We start from the raw sequence: 23,904 nt of genomic DNA, 5'->3' as shown, positions 1-23,904 counted from the left end.
AATAAAAAAGGAACCCTAGGGTTTCCAGCAACCAGCAAGCGTTAATACTTTTTATTTAAAGGCAACTTAGAGAAAAGACAGTTGTCCAAGCAAACCTAGAGCCCCCACGTGGCCTGAATGGCCCGTGGAGCCGGTGCGCAGGGGCCCCCACCTGGGTACCACTCGGGTCTTCACCCCTTCGCTGCTTCTCCCCATCGCCCGGGCAGGCTGGGTGTGACAGCGGCTGTGGGTCCCGGGATGCCTGGGAGGTGACACCCGCCTGGCTCAGAAAAGGAGGCGTCTCTGGCCCGGGAGCCGCCCCCTCCCGCCACCAGAGAACAAACGGGATATTCAGCAGTGGCCTCTGGCTGCCAGAGCAACTCCTCAGGGGAAATTAAGCAACGAGTCAGACTGCACCGTAATCGCCTTTAAAAGCGCCCCACCCGCCCGCCGCGCACTCGCGCCTACCTGGGCTGCCCGCGGCTGCGCGCGTGCTGGGGGGCGGCCGGCCGGCGCGCGGCGGCCGCGAGCCTGTGTTTCCGCCGGGGCGAGCCCGGGGGGTGTGAGCCAGCGTGCGGATCGGTGTGCACGCCGGGGTGCGGCAGAACCCCGGGCGTCTACTGGGCCATGAGGGGCGCGGGCGCCTGGGCCCCGCTCTGCCTGCTGCTGGCCGCTGCCTCCCAGCTCTCGCGGCCGCAGCCCCCGGAGAGGTAATGCGCCCCCCGCCCGGCTCCCTGCCTCCCCCTTTTCCTCCTCCCTGCCTCCCCGCAGCCTAGCTCACCCCTGCGCCGGGCTGGCTTCTGGGCTCCCGGGTGACCCAGCGTGGGCGGCTCCCAGGGCCCCGGGACCCCAGGACCCCAGGGCCACGCCTGTGCGCCCTGCTCCCTCCTGCGCCCCCAGCCTCGCCGCCGGCCGCCGGCCCCGCAGCCGCCCGGGCCACCACGTGGCGGGGCTCAGTCTGATCTCTGCCTCGTCTCCACGCATGTTTATGGGGGCGAAGGGAAGCACTAGGGCCCAAATATGTGGACTTATTTTACTCCTGTTTTCCTCCCCCGGCAAGGCTTTGCCCAGAAACGTAAGCCTAGGGGAAAACTCGAGGCGCGCGGAGCCCAGGGAGCCGCTCCCGGAAAGTTAACTCTTTGCCAACCTGCAGCTACCCCAGTGCTGGGTCCCGGCCACTCGCTGATGGGCGACGTGGGCATCTCCTCTTCCACCTCCACCTCCCCTTTCAGTGGGAGGCTCTGGCAATGGTTAATGATTTTCAGAAACGAGGAGGAGAATTGGGCGTTTCTTCCCATCTAGGAAATTAAAACTTTTTAAATATTAACCAGTTGTTTGTTTATCTTTAAAACTTTGCCTGCATATGGTCTAGCTCTCACCTTCAATCCTGCTCCCCACTATTAAAAATTTCCAATTGCCATTCTTTTAACATCTTGCCACTGCATGGAGCACTTATTTACATATGGACTGAAGGATGGATGGATGGATGGATGGATGGACGGACGAACTATGGACAGACAGATAAATTCATCTTGCATTATTGTAATGGAGAAGATGCTCGCTGGACTGAATGTTTTATTCTGCTATAATTTAAATATTCTAAGAGCTAGCAAGCTTTCAAATATCTTACTTGGTGCAGGAGTTTATAACTCAATATTAACTATCCCTATCAGTAGACCGAACCTTTCAGAAGTTAACATTAGATTGTTTCAAGTTGTTTCCTTTCCTCCTATTTTCCCAGACCTGTGTTCACATGTGGCGGCATTCTTACTGGAGAGTCTGGATTTATTGGCAGTGAAGGTTTTCCTGGAGTGTACCCTCCAAATAGTAAATGTACTTGGAAAATCACAGTAAGCATTATTTTTTTTTAAGGGTATTCTCCTGAAAGTGGGTATTGGAAATAGTGGAAAGCTGCTACTTTTTTCCCTCTGATGCCAGAATTTGGGTTTGGGGTAAATAGTGAAATGCTGGATTTACCTTAACTATTTGGGAAAATTTTATTAATCTAACTAGGAGTGTCCTGCATTAATAATTAGAAAGGCCATAGGTAATGTTTGAAGGAATAAATTATTACAGCAGATGTGTTTCTGAAAATTCATTCCAACTCAGTTGAGTTTCACAGAATCAAAATTAAGGTTATTTTCAGTCCAAGATCTGTGGTAACAACATTTAGAAGCTATTTGTTGCCTATGCCTTGCATAGATGTCTCCCAGTGTGGATTAAAATATCAAAGGTTTAACTCACCCCTGACTACTTTATACCCATTAGGGTAAAAAAAAAAAAAAATTTAAAAAAAAGAAGAAGGAAAATAGAAGATTCGAAAAATCCCACTTAATAATGTCTCTGACTTGAAACCACCACTAAAGGTAATCTAAGAATAGAGAGTAATAATAACTCAGGTTTAGGGGTGGGGTGAAGAGAGACTAAATGTCAAACAAGGGCTAGTAAAATGTCTGTGCTGGTTACTAATGGCCTAAAATGTGCTGAGTCAAGATAAGCCAGATTTCGAGACAGCCACTTTAAAAAGATGTCTGGACTTAAAATCAGCAAGGTTGAATCATCTTTCCAGTCAACCTAGGAATAACTGTACCTTCTTCATTTTTTCATTGTAGGGAAATTGTTTGATAATTGAACACTCCTGTTCACTGACAGTTTCATTCAGACAGATTGTGCCACCCACCAACTATGATTTTTTTTTAAAGTTGATGCCTCTCATTGAGTCCTTAATATGTGCCACAAACTTTGTCAAGCAATTAGCAAGCATAATCTTACTGAATCTTTGAAATCACTCTGAGAAAGTAACTGTTATTATTCCCATTTTATAGTTGGGGAAGATGAGACCTAGGATTTTTATCTAAAATGACTTGATCAAACATTTGGTAATTAATCTTAATGCAAAGTGAAACTGATTTGCAATGTGGTTTTGCCACCAAGAACATTTGACAGGCAGAAAGGTGGGATCCCTCCTCCCCTTAGTATAAGACTTGGCTCCTACATGCATTGATACTCTCCTGTCTATAAACTGTCTGATGAACTGGTGCATATTTCATTATGTTATTGCAACGCATGGAACTAAGAGAGAATGAGTCATATAGCAAATAGCTTTGAAATGTTGATGTCAGCATAAATGAGAAATAAGACTGAAATAGGTAACTTGGTTTCAAGTTCTACTTATGTTTCCATTGTAATTATAATAAATGACTATGCATTTAAAATGACCCAAGGAAATTATTGACTGAGAGGCATCATGTGCCCAAGAAATAGAAATTCCTGATTTGCTATGTATTGGGGGTATTCTGGGCATTGTTGGTGTGACATCAAACTTTGATGGTGTGGGGGTGGGGAACCAGAGACAGTTTTCCTTGATAAAGGAGTATGTGGCTCAGGAGAGGCCTGCTTCCTTATTCTTCTGTGTGGGAATAGGGGGAGCATAATAGGTGCCCCACCTGGATGCAATGTGAAGGTAAAGCCTGAATGCTAAACAGTCAGACTTCCCTGGATTCAGATTATCACCCCACCATTCATAAACTGTGTGACCAGGATTTATCTTCTTTAAATGTCAGGATTGCTGTAAAGATTAAATAATATTTTAAAATAACACATAAAGCCCTTCAGCTCAGTGCCTAAGGTTTAAGTGCTCAAAAATACAAGCCATCATTGGTATCATTTTCATTACTCTCATTATTGCTAGTATTGACTTGATTGCCGCCACCCCCTCACCATATTGGCCAAGCCAGGATTGGCATCAACTCAAAGCAACACAGACTCTTATGAAACAATCTACTTTGTCGTCTATATCTGTGAAGACCTTACTCTGTACTTGGATTTTCCTTATGATTTTACTGAAAAGATTTTCTGAGTTTAGGATTAGCTTAACTTCCAATTACAGAGGCCCAAAATAGCCATTGCTCTAACATAGGTTTGGTTCTCTCTCACATGAAAGAATCTCTAGGCGTGCAATCCAGGAGAGGTATGACAGCTTCATACTCATTAGGTACCCGTTACCTTTCTCTTCCCTTCCACTCCCATCCTTAGCATGCCACCTCATTGTTCAAGATAGCTGCTCAGGGTCCAGCTATTACATTCACTTTCTAGTCAACAAAAAGAAATAGAAGGACATATGTCCTCCCTTTAAGGATCTGGTACTGAATTACATGCAGCTTGCTGCTTGCATTTCACTGTTTGATTTTGTGACACAGCTACTTCTAGCAGCAAGGAAGCTGAGAAATGAAGGCTTCGTTTCAGGCCACAACCATAGGCTCCACTAAATTTCAGATCTTTTATCACTGTGGAAAGAAAGGAAAACAAGCAGACAACAAGCAGTCTCTGTGACATATTTATTTGTGGTTTGCTCAGGCTTCCTGAACTAATGTTCATGAAGTTGAGTAACAAATGCCAGCCTTTTTTGAAAAATATTTATTTTTAGAAAGCCTGAGTAATTAGGTAATAGAGAAAAAGGCCTGCACAATTTGCTTTTCTAGTTAAAGCTTTTTAGTTTTCACTCTTAGCCTGTTGAATTTATTCTTTTGCCTTTTTTATGCTTGCGTGTGAGTAGCAAACTCAAGAACTTCGAGAAGACACCAGCATATTCTCTTGGTGGTAATTATAACTTCAGCAGAATAGTCACAAAGGCTCCTGGGGCTTTAAAGGTCTCAGTTTGACCACATCTTTATTTTTCTGTAGTGTTCAGGAATGCACTTACTCATTTGTAAAAGTCTTCCCAGTTCTTCATGGTCCTTTGGTTTGTCAGAACAGAAAGTCTCCCTGTTTCTGTAGATCCTAGAGAAGAGAAAAAGAAGACAACTGTGCTAGTCAAAGCTGGTAGCCTTGAGATCTGTGTGTGGAGCACAGAGTCTTGTGGAGTTAATGGCAATGAACAAGGCAACCAAGCTCCTTGCCTTCATGCAACCACCACTCTAGTTTGGGGAGACAGTGAACTAATATTTAAACAAATAAGTAAATAAAATATCAAGTTAATAAATGCATTATAAAAATAAAATAGATACTACTTCATACTCATTAGGACAGTTATTATCAAATAAGAAAATAAAAGTGTTGGAAAAGGTGTGGAAAAAAGGAAAACCTCTGTATTGCTTCTGGGAATGTGAAATGGTGCAGCTTTCGTGGGAAGGGGTGTGGCAATTCCTCAAAAAAAATTAAACAGAAATACCATGTTATCCAGCAATTTCATGTCTGGGTATATACCCAAAAGAAGAGAAAGCAGGCACTTAACTAGGTGTTTATACACCCATATTCATAGCATTATTTACAATAGCAAAAAGGTGAAAGCAACCCAAGTACCTACCCACAGGTGAATGGATAAGCAAAATGTGGTATACATATACAAAGGAACATTATTCAGCCTTAAAAAGTAAGGAAATTCTGTCTCATGCTACGTTAATGAAGCTTGAAGACATCATACTAAGTCAAATCAACTGGTCACAAAAGAAACAAATACTATATGATTCCACTCCGCTTGTGTGAGGCCTCCAGAAGATGAGAAAGTTCTGGAGAGGGACGGTGGTAATGGTTGTACAACAATGTAAATATACTTAATCCACTAAACGCTATACATAAAAAGGTAGCTTTCATGTAATGCATATTTGACCCAAATAAAAATATATCTAAGATTAAAAAACAACAGTCCTGTATAATTTTTCAGAAAGCATATCTATGGATATGGAAAATGATTAGCGGGGATAAGTGAGGGGATTCACAGTAAATGATCATAAGGAATCTGATTGAGAGGATGGAAATGTTTGTTTGTTTTCTTAAGTCATTGTTCTTTTTTGTACAATATTTGATTTCTTCTCTCAGGAGTAGTCCTCATAATTCTCCCACCCATAATTCTCACAGCACCCATGGCATCACTATCGTCCCTTGTGCTCATCATTCCCCTACTTAGACCCCTTTCCCTCTCCCTACCCTGCTGTATGCCTCAGATCTGTAGTTTGCCTCCAAGTTTTGTCTTTTTCCTGACCCTTTATTCAGTTTCTCTATATTCCCTCTATAAGTGAGACCATCGGATATTTTTCTTTTTCCTTCTGACTTATTTCACTAAGTATCTCCCTTCCAGCTCCACAAATACTGCTGCAAATGGCATGAGTTTAGAGGTTAGAGATGTTTTCAAACTAACTTATGGTAACGGTGGTGCAACTTTATATATTTACTAAAAATCATTCAATCATGCACTTGAAATGAGTGAACTTTATAATAATGCAAGTTGCAAAACAATAACAAACCCCAAAGTGATGAGTTAGAGTTGCTCTGGAGTTGAGGTGGGGAGGTCAAGGAAGGCCACTCTAGAGCACAGTTAAGCTAAGGCGTGAGTGATGGTGTTACTAATTAGTGTTACTAATTCACTGTACTGAGTATTCAAAGTACTCAAAAATTCACTTTTGAGTATGTGCTCAAAAGCTTATGAGAGAGATCAAATCCTAGAAATTGAAGGTTTAGAAAGTGTTAAATATTTTGTAACCCATGATAGGGTTGAAGGCTTCTTAGTTTTCTGTAAGAGTTGAATTTTGGGATTGCAACCTGAGGGGAAACAGCACAAAAACCTAGTTTTCATATATGGAGGGTGGGCAGACGTTATTATTTGATGACTAAGGTATGTAAAATCCTTTGGAAAATGGTGGCTGGTCATCTAAGCAGACTTAAAAGAATACCAGATTTGGGTTAAGATAATAGTCACCCAGGCTGACTTAGGGATGAAATGGTAACTCCATCTGGACCAAGTCCTGCTTCAAAAAAATGAAACTCCAAGTACTGCCACCAAATAAATCCACCACTGGTCCCCTCTGTCACAGTGGCCTTCCTGGTGGGGTACATGTCCAAAGGGGCAAGACAATATGCCAAAGACAAAAACAGATACCTGAAATTCCTAAAGAAAGTTTTGTTCTTAAATGTAAAGCTGGGCATAATTTACCAACGGTGTTTTAAATGAGGTTATCTATGTATGCGATCCTATTGTTATAAATCATTATTGTAAGTATAAGGTATTTGCTTACTGGTTATATTTCTTCCTTATTTCCAAAAAATTCTAAGTTACTGAAATTAGAGTCATTCATTTAAGGTTTCAAATATCATTTTCAACATAAATCTGACTTGGGAAAAAAAAAAAACAGCAACTGTTTGAACAGCTTTAAATTTAGTGTTGGAGATCCCTTAAACTCTGGAGTGATGAATATCAGAGGGTCAGAAAGTTGCAGAAGTTTGCCAGAAATGGGAGAATGATAGCAATGAATAGAATCAGTCAAGTATGTGGCAAATTTTTCCTTATTTAACTGATTCACTCAAAAGAAAAAGTATAAATTATTATAAGTAGATCTTCGGGTGCCCTCGGTACATGTGCTATCATTTTGTATCTATATAATTTTTCTATTGATATGGAATTAAAAACATGTTAGTCATTATATAGTTAATGCATCGAGAATAATGTGTGGTTTTCAGCATATTTTCAAATATATCATTTAATTTCATTCGGATTCAATTCTGTGAGATTGGTAGATTATGTATCAGTATGCCCATTTCACTCGGAGGGAAACAGGTCTAAAGGACTTGTATCTTGTCTAATTTCATCATGCCTGCAAATGGCATGAGAAGACTAGCATGAAATTTTCTGACCTGGTGATACAAATGGTCTTTTATTTTCAATTTTTTTAGATTTATTTTATTTATTTATTCATACAAGAACTGGGGTGTAGGCCAGAGGTGTGTGAGAGGGGTGAGAAGATTCACCAGAGACAGAGTGGGGAGCAAAACAGGCGGATTCACTGAAATACACTGCTGAGGGGAGCAGTGGACCAGTCAGAGAGGTCTGCTGTGCCATGTGGGTCATCTCCCTGTTCCGGGGTTGAACTTGTGCTGCAGTGGCTGCTGATAGATTCACAGTGCTGAGACTTAACCCCTTGCACTACCAGGGAGGCCCACAAATGCTCTTTTATGATTTATTCAGCAAACAACCATTCATTGAGCACTTATGGAGCGCCTACTATATACTAACAAGCATAGAGGTGGATCCTAGAGGTAAAAAGACTTGATTTTTGCCCTCAAGGAGTTTATAATCTGGTAGGCAATCATTAGATAAGAAAATCAGTAGTAATTATGTGCATAGATAGTTATGCAAGTGGTTTTAAGTATTGAAAATTTGGAATAAGGCTTATTTGCACTTTAAAGATTATTGAAGGTTTTAGATTATTTAAGATGAAAATGATGATTGCCTCATGCAAATTGTTGGAGCACTGGGCAACCCTCCTCTCCTCTGGGTTCTTCTTGGATTGGATGAGTAATAAAAATAGCATTTTAATAACCAAAACAGGACAGGTTAGCAAAGGTAATGTGCTCAGGTGAGCCACGATGACTGCCACTGGTTTGGAAAAAGGGGGTGTAAATATGGTGCTGAGGAGCCAGAGGCACTTAGGAAAGGAAAGGGGGAGACCTCACAGGACAAGGAGGGGATAACTCCATTCTTACACACGATAAGGAGACGATGACTTCATCTCTAGTCTCAGAAGAGATGAGATTCTCAGAGAGATTAACTACACTGATTAAATCGACAGCGGGAATGATACCCCGCAGAACACAATGTCAAACCACAGTCATAAAAAGGCAAGCAGTGATTGCTTCTTGGACTAGGACGGGACAAAGCTTCAGTAGTGATGAGCTCCTTTTAGATTAGTGAAGGACTCAGACTAGGGCAAAAGCTTCTTCTCAAGCTCTAGGAATTTCATTTCTCACAGTACTCAGCAAGCCAGAGCAGGGCATCTTGAGGAGACAAATTGTGAGAATCTTGGGGTAATCTGGTTCAGGTGACTTCAAAATAGTGAAAGATACGATGACCTATTTAAATCTATGCTACTCCGAGACTTGATTGTTATTATCTTTTGCTTGACCTCACAAGGCTCTGTTTTCTAACACATGCCTTCATATTTCCAAATGTGCCTCATAAACAACCATGCCAAGGCATTTTTTAAAAAGATTTTTTATTTATTTATTTATACAAGAACTGGGGTATAGGTTGGAAGTGCAGGAAGGTAAGCAAATTCACCATAGACAGAGCGGGGAGCAGAACAGGCAGACGGACTGAAGACACTGCTGAGAGGAGCAGTGGGCGAGGCAGGAGAGGTCTGCTGCGCCATGTGGGTATCTCCCTGGCCGGTGGGGAATTGAAGCCGCGCCGCAGAGGCTACGGACAGCTTCACAGCACTGCGCTCAACCCCCTCCGCCACCGGGGAGGCCCCTATGTCAAGGCATTCTTAAACCATTGCCTTGGGGGTTATTTTGCTACAAATATATGCTAAAGTCATCCCATGAAATCCATCCTCCAAAAGCCTGATTCAATTTAAACAGTATTCACATTTAGTTTCAAGAACTAGTGCATTAAAATATGATTTGGAGTCATGTTTTCCCAATAACCTTCATATAGCTCATGAGAAGAAAGTCAGCAGGGGTGGAGTGTGAGGTCACGTGAAAATTGAAACATATGGTGATGTTCTAGTAAGATCAGTGTTAGGTATATAATTTGAGAAAACAAATTGAGTTCCTGAATTGAGACAGGAACTCAACATTCAAGTCACTTAATTATACCTAAGAATACAGCAAGGGGTTCTAAAATTACTGTAACTATTATTTACTTGGCATAACCACAGCAGGATAGATAGAGGAATGGAATATTGAGCTTAAACACATATTTCCTGGCTTTAAACTACATGTAGGATTTAGAATTATATAGAGACTTAAATTTCAGTCTTAACTATACGTTTTTTAAAAAATGTACATATATATTTATTGGACTAAGCTCCGTTATTTCAGCTGCGTGAATAGTAATTTAAGCCAATGCTCTGCTTAATATTATTTACATCTGATTTCCGCTAAAGATGACTATAATTAACAGAAAATGTTAGCATTGTCCAAGATTGAGCACTGTGTGAATGAGCTAAGAGCACTATAGCTGGTTTTGTTTTGTTTTGTTTTATTATAAAAAGAGTGTTATTCAGAGACATGTGATTCCTGCGACACTTAAACTGTCCCAGTTAGGTTTCAGTTGATAAGTTACTGGAAGAATGAGAATATTTTCCTGGTTGTCTTAAGTCCTTCTGGAAAGGAGGGGAATATAAATCCTAAATATATAAGCAAATAAGTCATGTTTTCCCACTTGGGGCTCAGTCTAGTTTTTCTATATTTGTTTAGTTTTATGCCTGCTTTTAAGGGTCCTTGTTGCTTGTTTTTGTTTGTTTTTCTTTACTCTTTCACATGGTAATTCAATGTGTTTTTATTGACTGAAAACCTGATGTTTTATAAAAGTGCTTATTTGTACTGCTTGCAGCTGTAGTGCTGTGCTAAGGCAGATGCCTAGGAAGGGTTTAATGAGTAGAGAAGAAAACGAAAACAATGTGAAAATTAAGTTTTCTTTGGGTATTCCTTTTTTCTGAAAGATTCTCTTTAGTACTATATTAATGACCAAAAAAATGATTCTTTCCTAAAACACCACTTTAATAATGGAACACAGAGGTACTATATTAAAACCCCTCTATTAAAAATTGGTATAAATTGAGAAGGCATTTAACAGAGGTAAGGATTTGTACGAATGTATTGTTAAAAAGACAGATGGGATTACTTTCACATCTTTTGCCTACCTCTGGAGTTCAATTTATAATGTGAAATTATGAACAAATTTGGTTGTTTCATAATTTTGCAGGTACTGACAATAAAAAAAGAGTTGGTTGCTTTATGCTAGAGACCAGAGAAACCTTTAGAGGGCTCCCAATTCGAAGGGCTTCTCTCTTTTTTCACATTGTTTGGCCTAGAATTAGGAACGTGTTCCTTGCTATCCCATCTGCTTTACACAGTGAAGTTTTGTATGAATGGATATTGGTCCTTGATCCTAGGAAAAATGCAGTCACTACTTGGACCTTTTAATGTAGCAGCTTTATCAAAAGTGGTGATGGCACAAAATTTGGGGTACTCTTTAACTTGGGAGAATGAAAGTGTGTTCTTCAGATATATTGTTTGTTATCTCCTGAGAGTCAATGTGGCAAGTCTCTGGAAAAATCATTATAAACATCTGAAAATAAATGGAGGGCCTCCCTGGTGGCGCAGGCAGTTGAGCACCACACTGTGAAGCTGTCCGCAGCCTCTGCAGCTCTGGTTCCATCCCAGCCAGACGGCGAGAATCCCACATGGCGCAGCAGACCTCTCCTGTCTCGCCCGCTGCTCCCCTCAGCCATATATATCATCAGTCTGCTTGTTCTGCTTCCTGTTCTGTCTCTGGTGAATCCTCTCACCCTCCCGCACATCTGGCCTGTACCCTAGTTCTTGTATAAATAAATAAATCTTTAAAAAATAAAAATAAATGGAACAGGAACATTCAGAGAGAAGTGGTGAATTGGAATTATAGCTGCCCAAAGAACAAGCACTGCCTCTAAACACCACCTCTCTTTATCACCTCACCCCAAGACACTCCTGTGCACTACATGTTGTGCACTACCATGCTTTTCAAAGTGTGGTGGGGGGGCAGATCATTTAGTCAGAGATGGACTGTTTCATGGACCAGGCCTACAAGAAGGGCCCAGGGAATCCAGTGGGAATTTTCTTGCTGCTTAATACTCTAAGAATTGAATTGATAGTGATCTTGTTGCTAGATACAGACTTTATAAAAACCTTGGGCTACAATCAACCTTCTCTGAAGAAATCTATGTCATTAACGTGTTAAAACCATTTTTAAAGTACTTACCAGACATCAGGTGCTGGGTTGGGTGCAAAGACCATGATTGAAAAACATCTGTGAAGGGGCCTGGAGGAGGTATGGAGGCTCTCATTAGCCAAGGACACGTCCTCAAAATGAATAACAGGTACAGGATCACTGGGATCACGGTGGAAGGCAGAAGATGAGGCGTTCTTCAGTGACTAGCAGAATGGGCATTCGAGGGTCCTGCTGACATGGCTTCAAATCCTGTTTGGCCATTTGCTAGGAATATGAGCAGTTTCCAGAACTTTCTGAAGTTGGTATCCTGGTGAGAACTGCCTTGTTAGGGTGATGTGATGTTTGAAGGAGGTACTAGATGAAAGGGAATTGGCATAGTGCTTGGTGGAAGCAAGCACTCAATAAATAGTGGTGGCGATGATTTTTTAAGCTCTCTTCCAGATCTGCAATAAGGCATGAAGTGTGGTGTTTGTGTAGAACTTGTGTACCAGCCAACTCATTTCAAGCTGGTTGGTAATCCCTTTGGGGCATGGCTAGTTCCCATTGGAAATACCCATTCCTACTCACTATGTCCTTTCTTCATTTAAAATATGATCTTTCATAAGTCTTCATCTACAGAAGTGCTTCCAAACCTTCCCTGTTTCTCTGCAAGCTGTGTCCCCTTAACCAGCCACCTCCCTTCCAGCACCAACTGAGAGTGCCCCTTACCTTCGGAAAGGGCACTCAGAACAGAGAAAATTACAATTAAAAATTATGAATAATTTTCAGCCTTTAGAGATGGAGACTTTAATTCACCGCTAGGGGCCCTAAATCACCAGAGTAGTCCTCTCTAGTTATACAAATAAAATAATGAATTTATTCATTTATTCTTAATGGAGTCACACCAGGATAGAGTAGTTAAGAGTGTGGTTTATGGAGTCTGACTGCTTGGCTTCTTATACCAGCTCCACTTTAGTGGTAACAAGTCTCCAAAGATGATGCCCAAGTAAGTATACCTCCTGGTTCTTGCATTTTCTTGTACTCCCCAAACATTAGATCTAGTCTGGAACTGTGAAACAAACAGAATGGGAAAGAAGTGACAGTGCATCACCTGGGGCTAGGGCGTAAGCATTCTTAAAGCTTTTCCTTTTGTCTCTGAACACAGAGAAGAGAGCTGCTATGTAAAGACCACCAAGATTTGAGAAACCCCAAGTTAAGCGTTAGAGAGGTTTCATGGAGAGAAAGAGAAGAGGAGAAGGGAGGAGAGCAGGAGAGGGGAGAGTAGCCTCCGGTGCTTCCTGTCTGACATGTGCGAGAAGGCTTCTTCGAGCCTGGTTAAGCTTCAGATGACTTAAGACCCAACTATCAGCTGATAGAAATTGCATGAAAGAATTCAAGCAAGAACCACACAGCTGAGACCAGTGAAACCACAGAACCACAGGAAATAGGAATACATTACTGTTTTACGACACTAAGTTTGAGATGGTTTGTTTGCAGCAATCAATTACAAAAACACTTATAAGCTGTATGATCTTGGCTTTGCTACTTAAGCTCTCTGTCTCAGCTTCCTATTCTATAAAATGTGGATAATAATACCTCCCACCTCATTGGATCACGCTAGGTTTTAAATTTGTACTGTATGTACAGTATTAAGAATAGTACCTGGCGGGCCACCCCGGTGGCACAGCAGTTGAGCGCTGGGTTGAGAGGCTGCCTGCAGCCTCTGCAGTGCCGGTTTGATTCCCGGGCTGCTCCCCTGCCACTGGAGGAGGGTCCCACATGGCAGACCCTCCCGCCGCCCGCTGCTCCCCTCAGCAGTGTGCTTTGGTCCTTCTGCCTGCTCTGCTCCCCACTCTGGCTCTGGTGAATTCTCTCACCCTCCCACGCTTCTGACTGTACCCAGTGCTTGTATAAATAAATAAAATAAAATAAAATAAAATAAAATAAAAATAAAATCTTTAAAAAAAAAGAATAGTACCTGGCATATGGTAAGTACACAAAAAATTAATAAATGTTCATCATTCATTAAGTGCTTATTATATGTCAGATCCTGTTTTATTTTCTGAGACTATAAGAGTGAAGTTTCTTCTACTGAAGGTGTTTACATCTAGAGGGGGAGACAGTAAAGTAGATCACAAAGGGGTAGAGTGGGAATAAGTACCAGGAAGATCATAAAAAAGGTGACGTGATACAGGGTGATGGTGATGGTGTGATATTTGAACTAAAACCTGAATGATGCTAAGTATCTACCCAGGATGGTTATCAGAGAAATTGTGAGAGCACCTGATTCTGAATGAAGATGATTTAGTATGTGGCTTTAAGCACCCTTCTTCAGGCTTCGTGTCAAGCACAGGTAGTAAACAAAATGTCTTCTGGATGTTTATAAATGGAAAGGCCTTGCTCATGGATTAAGGTTGATTCCTGTTGAGAGGGTAGTGGATTTGGCTCGCTTCTTTGCTTTTTTAATGCTTGGTTTTTGTTGTTGTTGTTAAAAATTTATTTATTCATGCATACAAGAGCTGGTGTGCAGGCCAGAGATGTGGGACTGGGGGGGCGAGAGGATTCACCAGAGACAAAGTGGGACACAGAACAGGCAGCTCTACTAAAATACACTGCTGAGAGACAGGAGAGGTCTGCTGTGCCATGTAGGTCACCTCCCTGGCTGGGAATGGAATTGGTGCTGCAGTGGCTAGCTTCATAGTGCTGCTTCTTAACCCCTTGCGCCACCAGGGAGGTCCCCTATGCTTGGTTTTTGACTTTTGAGAGTTGCTTTGGGGATCTGGAGAGGAGATGAGCTGAAAGGTCTGTCTTTGTGAGTAGTGTTGCCTTAGGTCCAGGTGACACAGTGTGAAGCAGGTTGAAGGAAGCTGTTTTCATCATTCCCACTTGCAACTCTGCAAGCTTGGTAGGGACTAGAATCTTAGGAGCATTGGGAAATAGCATCTTTGGAATAGATAAAGGCTTCCACTTCATGGGCCCAGTCAAGGGACGCTGAGGACACTTCCATCACCAGGAACATTTTCTTTCTTTTTTTTTTATTTAAATATTTTATTTTATATAATTCTTACATCTTTTTTCATCTTTGCACAATGTATGCATTTTCATTTTGGTTATATTCCCCACACAATTGCACCTCCCGCCTTATTTTGACTCTAGTCCTTACTTTCCTCGCCCCTTCCCCGCCCCGCCCCAACCCCGTAGTGTGTCTCTGGTTTATAGTTGCTTGTTGATTTTGATTTTTACTTTGTATTGATTAGTCTTTTTCTTAATCCACTCACTGGATTAATAACCCAAGCTACTTGCTTGGGTTATTTCTGTCTTTTGGCAATTTTGAATTATGCTGCCATGAGCATTGATGTATATTCTGTTTGAATCCCTGTTTTCAATTCTTTGGGTGTATGCCTGGGAGTGCAATTGGCTGGATCATATGATAATTATATACTTTGTTTTTTGAGGTGCCTCCTTAATGTTTTCTAGTAGCAGAGGAGACAGGATGTGGTGGGCACTATCACTCAGGAATTAGACTGTAGACACATCCCTTTGAGAGACTCCAAAACAACCCAAATTTTGGTGGGAATTTTAGCACAGTCATCAAGCTGAAAAGAACTTGAGTCATTGCTCATTAGTGATTACAACTAAGCATGTATTGTTTGAAGATATACACATATATGTGGTAAGAAAAATTATACCATATACACATCTGTATGTATCATATGTATGTGTGTATATATAACTATTTTTTTAAGCAACAGAATTATCAGGAGCGAGGAAAAAAAATCAGAAGTAGTCCAATATACTTGTTTTTATTATTATAATTATGAGCTTGTAATTTTATTATTATAATTGTGAGCTTGCAATTTTATTTCCCCTCAAAATATATATCCCTATAAATCTTAGCTGTGCATGTATTGTTTCATTTCTCTCTATAAATCTTAGTTATATGTATCTAAAAATAAGAAAACTATTTCTTTTTTTTTTTTTATAAATTTTATTGTTATATTCCCCATACAATTGCAGCCCCCCCATTCTGACCCCAATCCCTCCCCTCCCGCCCCCGCCCCCCTAAAAGTGTCTCTGGTTCATAGTTTTTTGTTGATTTTGATTTTCACTTTCTTATAGTTATTCATTTTCCTGGTCCCTTATTTAAGTTTTCTAGATTCCTGCTATGAGTGAGACCATCCGGTATTTTTCTTTTTCTTTCCGGCTTATTTCGCTGAGCATGATCCCTTCCAGCGCCATCCATGTTGCTGCAAATTGCATGTGTTTATCTTTTTTGAATGCTGAGTAATATTCCATGGTATATATGTACCACATCTTCTTGATCCAGTCATCTATTTTTGGGCATTTGGGTTGTTTCCAAAGCTTAGCTATTGTAAACAGTGCTGCTATAAACATAGGGGTGCAGGTGTTCTTTGGAATTGATGTTTCTGTGTCCTTTGGGTAAATACCTAGGAGTGGAATTGCTGGGTCATATGGAAGCTCTATGTTTAGTAGGTCCAGAAATCTCCACACAGCTCTCCACAGTGGTTGGACCAGTTTGCACTCCCACCAACAGTGCAGAAGAGTTCCTTTTTCTCCACACCCTCGCCAGCATTTGTTGTTGCTAGTTTTTTTAATATGTGCCATTCTCACTGGTGTAAGATGGTATCTCATGGTAGTTTTGATTTGCATTTCCCTGATGGCAAGTGATGTTGAACATTTTTTCATATGCCTGTTGGCCATTTGCATTTCTTCTTCAGAGAAGTTTCTTTTTAGCTCTTCTGCCCATTTTTTGACTGGATTATTTTCTTTGTTGTTGTTGAGTCTCATCAGCTCTTTGCAGATTTTTGTGATCAGTCCTTTATCATTAGTGTTGGGTGCAAAAATGTTCTCCCAGTTGGTGGGGTTTCTCTTTGTTTTTGTTATTGTCTCTTTTGCTGTGCAGAAGCTCTTTAATTTGATGTAGTCCCAGCTGTTTATCTTTGCCTTCACTATCACTGCTTTGGGTGATGTGTCTGTAAAGATGTCTTTGATGTGCAGATCATGTAGTGTTTCGCCTATATTTCCTTCTATATATTTTATGGTTTCAGGTCTTATGTCTAGTTCTTTAATCCATTTTGAGTTGATTTTTGTGTATGGTGTGAGGTAGTGGTCAAGCTTCATTCTTTTGCATGTAGCGACCCAGTTTTCCCAGCACCATTTATTGAACAAACTTTCTTTGCTCCAATGCATAGTCTTTGCTCCTTTGTCAAAGATTAGTTGACCATAAATCTGTGGGTTTATTTCTGGATTTTCTATTCGATTCCATTGGTCTGTATGTCTGTTCTTGTTCCAATACCATGCAGTTTTGATGATTATGGCTTTGTAGTATAGTTTGAAGTCTGGGAGTCTGATGCCTCCATTCCCTTCTTTTTTTTTCAGGAGAGCTTTGGCTATTCGGGGTTTTTTGTGATTCCATATGAATTTCATCAATAATTGTTCTATTTCTTTGAAGAATGACATTGAAATTTTGATTGGAATAGCACTGAATCTGTATATTGCTTTTGGAAGGATGGCCATTTTAATAATGTTTATTCTTCCAATCCACGAGCAGGGGATGTCTCTCCATTTCTTTGTGTCTTCTTCTATTTCTTTTAACAGTGTTTTATAGTTTTAAGAAAACTATTTCTTAAAAGCAGAAATAAATCCTGGGCTGATTAAGTCAGAAAGGAATTAACAGACAGTCTTCCTGACTAACTACCTGCCTATCTTGTGGTGCCAACTGGGCATCCACTTCCTCTGGGTTCCCCTAGTATCCAGGGAGTATCTTTATTGCAGCATAATCACAGTCTTTTTACTACTAAGCTATCTCCTCTACTAAACTGTAAACTCTGCAGACAAGGCCCTTGGTTTGGTACTCACTCTCTTCTTCCATTAGCTACCAGAGTGCTTGATTCAAGCAGCAGTAGTTGAGTGAGTGAATGAATGAATAGGTCAGTTTTTTCATCCACCTTCCATTCACCATCCACCATTCCCCCTGGATTCTTGCATGATGGGTCACCGCGTGGTTGTTGGGCGACCACCAATCAGCACAACAATGCCAGGAACATGAAAAAAGCAACACGCCCTTTGGATTGTTGGTTTCTGAATATATATTTTCCATTTATAGATGAGCATTCCAGAGGTGTGATGGGGCAAAACTCTTCCTATGGTTTTCTGTGTTGACATTCCACGAATCAGTTGAAGTATAAATGTAAATTATACTTCTTGTACCCGCAAGAGTACTGTGCTTTGAAAGCTGTTAATTTTATGTATGAAACCATTTTTGGTTGGAACTTGGAAACATTTAATATGAATTGAGTATATTAATGTGGTCTTTGAAAGCTGTTAATTTTATGTATGAAACCACTTTGGGTTGGAACTTGGAAACAGTTAATATGAATTGAGTGTATTAGTTGGTTTTATGAAAAGATTATTTTCTTTTAGAACCGAAAAATGCTTATAAAATTTTAAATAATATAAGGCTGAATAATTCTATTTGTAGAATTGTTTGATGAACTAACATTTATAACATATAATAACTTCACCCTAAGAATTATATTTGTTTAGGCATTTCATTCCATGTAGGCGACCAATCTTTGGAAAATAAGGGCTTTGAGTAGGACAGAATTCATCACATTTTGTGAGGATGAATTGACAGTAAAATTGTCATCTCACATCTTGTAAAATTGTCATCCCATTGATGCTGACTGAATAGTGATTTTCACACATAGCCAAGATCTGTGTGCTTGAGGGATCATCTGTGAGGGAAATGGACATCAAAGCTTTTATCGAAGACCCTTGCATCAGGAAGGAAGCAATTCCCCACTCTGCTTAGTGTTATTTTGTGAGCTGTGACAAAGCAGAATGTGGAGAACCTATTGTGGATACAGGGAACATTGATGACATGGGAATTGATGAAGTTATTTTATTCAGTTTCTGCAACTAATATTTACTGAGTGCATCCCCTATGCCAGACCCTGTTTACACACAGTGTAATATCAGTGGACCAAGCAGAGACTCTTGCCTGCAGGTGATTTACATGCCAGACATGTACTAAAAGTTGTAAAGGGGCCTGTGGAGTAAGGGGAAAGGAAGTAGAAGGTGAGGTCAGCCAGGAAAAGGGGGTAGGTCCCATAAAACTTTGCAGACTATTTTGAGATAGAAAAACTATCAGTCAGCAACCCCACAGAAAACAGCACACTCAAATTAGAATGATCCGAAGAGGTTTTATTTAGAAAAGGTTGTTTTAAAGAGGTTGTCTTAAAAGGGTAAGGAAGCCTAGAGTAGAGGCCTTTTAGTAGAACCTTAGAGTCAGCTAGCTCAAGACAACCTCGAGGAGAAAGAGCTAGGGAAGTAAATATTCTTATCTAACCCTCCTCCCTATTTTTAATTTCCTCTTGGGGCTTTCCATGGCCAGAAGCAACTGGAAGATAGTTGTTGACAAATTCATCCAAGGCAGTTTCCCAGGAAGGAGAATAGGGTGGAGATGGGAAGAGAGTGGATCTGGAGGGCAAATGGAAGACACATGACATGGGGAGCCTGACTCAGGGTTCTCCAGGGAAATAGAATTAGTAGGAAGTATATATATCTATATATACTCAATTCATATTAACTCAATTCATATACATATACACACATACCCACATATACATATAAATAACTACACACATATTATATAATGTATACATGCAGGTCAAGTCCTTTGTTTCAAGGAATTGTTTAAGCAATTGTGGTGGCTTGTCAGTTCAAAATTTGCGGGGCAAGTCAGATCAGCAGGCTGGAATCTGTCTCAGGAGCTGATGCTGCAGCCTGAGGCAGAATTCTCTCTTCCCTAGGAAAACCTCAGTTTTGCTTCTGAGGCCATTCAACTGATTGTATGAGGTCCACCCACATTATTTAGGATAATCTCCTTTCATTACAGGTTGCGGATTGTAGATGTCAACACATTTATGAAATATTTTCACTGTTGTGAATGTATTAATACCTAGATTAATTTTTAATTGAATAATCGAGTAATAAATAATTAAATAAAACTTCAGCCTAATCAGGTTGACATGTAAGGCTAATCATCACAGAGCCACTGCTGGTCAGAGGAGTAACACAATGTGATTTGTGTTTTTGAAAGATCACCCTGATTGCTGTGTTGAGAATAGAGCATGGGGGGACATTGGTTAGGAAGCTGTTGCTATAATTTATTTTTTTTTAAGATTTTATTTTTTTATGCATACAAGAGCTGGGGTATAGGCCAGAGGTTCAGGGGAGTGGGGGGTGGGGTGAGAGAATTTACCAGAGACAGAATGGGGAACAGAACAGGCAGACTGAGGGGAGCCGCGGGAGAGACAGGAGAGGTCTGCTGTGCCATGTGGGTAGCTCCCTGATCGGGGATTGAACTTGTGCTGCAGAGGCTGAGGATAGCTTCACAGTGATGTGCTTAACCCCTTGCACCACCAGGAAGGCCCTGTTGCTGTAATTTAAATGAGAGAAGATGAGGGGTTGGCCAATGTGCATACCATGGAGGTAGTAAGGGGTAGTCAGTTTCTGGATATACTTTAAAATAGAGCCAATAAGAACTGTTGGCAGACAAAATGTGGTATGGAAAAGAAAAAGCCACCGAGGATTACTTCAAAATTATTGGCCTGAATAAACAGAAAGGATGGAGGTGTAATCAATATGTAGGGAAGAGCAGATGTGGCAAGGGAAGGAGGGGTCCTGTTTGGACATGTTAAGCTGAGAGGTACATTAGACTGTGCGACAGAATGTAATCCAAATACTACTTCTCCAGCAGAAAGATCAGGTAACAATTTGCTTTTTGTCCTTGAATCAGTGCTTCACAAAGTAAGGAAAATGGCAAACATCAAATGGTAGCAGGTGAGCCCATATCTTTACGGCCTGCGGTTCAGGGAAATAGGTATGGGCCACCGTGTTTAGGTGTGTGGAAGCAATGGATAAAGGTGCTGGGCAAGTTTTTGAAATGAAGATGGTATATGGCTTTTTTAAACAACATTTATTAATAATGTCAATAAAGACATTTCTTCTATTTCAGATGACTTGCTCCAGCATATTACAGCAGTACAATGTATTTCTTGCCTGGCCCAAACCTATTATTCAGAGTCAAAATGTTACTATTTTACATTGAAAATCAGGTAATTGGAATCTTTTGAGTCTGAACTGTGGTTCAAAGGTCTTGATTGCTGTGAGTTTGGCATATTCGCAACACTTAATGTTTTTCTTCACTTTCCAGAAAAATAAATCAGTTACATTACTGGGCATATATTTAAGCCACATCCAAGTACTATAGCAGAACATTAAAAACAATACTAGAGCTAAATGTTATCAGAGACTACATGGGGAATCCCTACTGTCAGAATGGAAACAGCTTTCTAGATCTTGAATGTGATATGTCCATCAACTTAGCATTTTAGAGAATGCTGCCATTTATAGTGAGAAATTACACCATTATTTGGGTCCTAATTTGACTATCCAAAACTATCTGATAAAGCCAGCACAGACTTGCTGACATTCTCAACATTTCCTATTCTTTGTTAAGATTTTCTAACTTGTAAAGCTAAGAATAAAAAATAAAACTGACAGCCTTTGGGACTGTTACCAAATATATTGGCATATGTTACAAGCAGCCCTCTTGTTTATGTGAAAACAAAATTAATTTGGAGCTAGCAAATTAAGTTAATTTTAGACTTAAAAAACAGGCCTAAAATGGACAAAGTATATTTCCAATATCTATTAAGTGGTCCTTGAAAGCCCAAAGTTTAAGAAATACTGGGACAATACTCTTCTGAAGAGCAGAAGTCACAGTTACCTGTGTCCTTTTCTCCACAACGAGCATGGAACTCGACACACAGTAGGTCCTTAATAAATATTTAATGAATTTATTGGAAAAAATTGAAAATCCTTTCTAGGAGAAACTAGAGAATTATCATTGTTCCCCTGTGTTTCTTGCCCCACATTCAAAGATCTTACGTTCATTTGGGGAGAGATTACAACTATTTCATTTACTGACTTTACAGCCTTTTACTGACCACAAATTTTCATCAACACATTCAGCTTTGGTTTTCTCACATGCCTCATATACTCATCTGAGCAGAGACCAAGAACCACATGTCCCAGTCCTCCAACAATTTAACTTTGGCTCCTTTGAGAAACTGTCAAATTAACCACTGGTATTTCCACTCTTATTTATATACAGAGTTATTTCAAATTAAGGATATAGAATATCACAGGTTCAATTGGATGTGGCATATAACAAATTATGGTATTTTTATGAGATTGCCTGTATAGAATATAACTAGATTTTTTTAAAAAAGATTTATTTATTTATTTATACAAGCACTGGGTACAGTCAGAAGCACAGGAGGGTGAGAGAATTCACCAGAGCCAGAGCGGGGAACAGAACAGGCAGACCGACGAAATACACTGCTGAGGGGAGCAGCGGGCGCGGCAAGAGAGGTCTGTCACGCCATGTGGGACCCTCGCTGGCGGCCGGGGATCGAACTGGCGCTGCAGAGGCTGCAGGTAGCTTTGCAGCCTAGCGCTCAACCGCTGCACCACCAAGGGAGGCCCAGAATATAACTAAATTTTAGAGTAATTTGTTATGCAGTTACATGGATGGCACTTAACTAGTGGCCTTGTTGTGATAAATAATACTTGTGATTTTTGCTGACCTACACTGATCATTAAGTGAACCACAAGCTGTTCTAAACTTAGTAGATGGATGATATATGTTTATATCACCTGCATGGCCTGGTGTTTTTGCTTGCTTTATTTCTTTATTTATTGAAGTATAAAGTATATAAAGTAGACACACATCTACAATTTACAATTCAATGAGTTTGACAACTGCATATACCACCACCAAGATCAACAGGCCAGCACCCAGAACCTCCCTCTTGCTCCTTCCCAGACAATTCCCCATCCCTCCATTGGGCAAGAACCCATGGATTAGTTTTTCCTGTTCTAGAACCTCATCAAAATGGAATAATATAAAATGCAGGGTTTTTTTCCTTGATCATTTGCTCAGCATTATGTTTTTGGATTTATCTGTTCTTGTATATGTCAGTAGTTTGTTCCTTTTATTGCTGAGTATTATTTCATTGTATGAACACAACACGATTGTTTGTCCATTTTGCTGCTGGTGGATATTTGCTTTTTTTCCAGATTTGAACTATTTATGTGCAAAGTTGCTGTGTACCTTCTCGTACCAAGACTTTTTATGCACATAGTTTTCTTTCCTCCTGGAAAGATACCTAAGAGTGGGGTTGCTGAATTGTGGGATTGTGGATGTATCTCATATAAGTGGCTGCCAGATCAGCTTCCAACGTGGTTTACATTCCCCACCATCAATGGTGGAAGTTTCTGTTTGTTCCACAATCTGGTATTTGGTATTAGTCCTTCTAATTGTACTATTCTACAGGATGTATAGTAATGTCTTGTGATTTTAGTTTGCATTTTCTTGGTAGCTAATGAGGTTGAACTCTTCGTGTGAATGTTGATCTTCCTTTGGGAATCGTTTATTCAAGTCATTTACTCGTGATTTTTATAGGATTGTCCTTTGTCACTAAATTGTAGGAGTTTTTACTTATTTGGAGGCAAAGTTCTTTGCCAAATATATGTATAGCAAATATTCTTCCTATCTGTGATTTACCTACCCATTTTATCAGGAGATTTTTTTTTTTATTAGCAGTAATTAAAATCTTTCTGAAGTCGAACTTACTAGTTTTTACTCTTTCAGTTAGTGCTTTCTTGCTACCCCAGATTGAAAAGATATTCTGTTTTCTTCAAGGAGCTGTTTAGATTTAACTTGTACAGTTATATTTATGACCTATCTCTAATTAATTATATGGTATGAGGTGTGGGTCAAGATTTGGTGTGGTCATATTTTCTGTCTGGATTCCATTGTTTCCAAGATTTTTGTTGCAAAGACTGTCCTGTTACCCATTGATGTACTTTAAAAATCTCTGCCCAAATTTGTTTGGCCCTATAGGTCTGGATATATTTCTGCTCTCCCTACCCTTTTCCATTGATTTGTTTGCCCGTCCTAACCGTTTTTTCTGTCGCTCATGGGGAGTCCTTTGGGCATCAATTTTATGGTGGCAGCAAACAGAAAATTCAGTGAGCCACATTTTTCAAAAGGAAAAAGTAAACCTTAGATTAAAAGATCTTAACATATCCATTTTCCCTTCCTTCTTTTCAAGTCACATAAATTATTCTAAACTCACCAGTGCTTA

The 23,904-nt window shown here is 40.2% G+C and overlaps 1 protein-coding gene across 1 annotated transcript in view; it reads left to right on the top strand.

The window, feature by feature from the left end:
- Window positions 1–485: 485 nt before the first annotated feature.
- Window positions 486–23,904, top strand: part of PCOLCE2 (procollagen C-endopeptidase enhancer 2) — a gene marked incomplete at its 3' end in the record, with an annotated part of 59,758 nt that continues 36,339 nt past the window's right edge. Inside the window, exons 1-2 of the mRNA XM_084232477.1 lie at window positions 486–689; window positions 1,721–1,829. Coding sequence (XP_084088603.1) covers window positions 607–689; window positions 1,721–1,829 — 192 coding nt within the window. The 5' untranslated portion in view covers window positions 486–606. The remainder of the gene's footprint in view (window positions 690–1,720; window positions 1,830–23,904) is intronic.

The sequence above is a fragment of the Talpa europaea genome (assembly GCF_964194135.1).
Source record: "Talpa europaea genome assembly, chromosome: 4".
NCBI classification, from domain to species: domain Eukaryota; kingdom Metazoa; phylum Chordata; class Mammalia; order Eulipotyphla; family Talpidae; genus Talpa; species Talpa europaea.
Note: the sequence above shows the minus strand (reverse complement) of the source record. Positions and strands in the feature narration are given on the sequence as shown.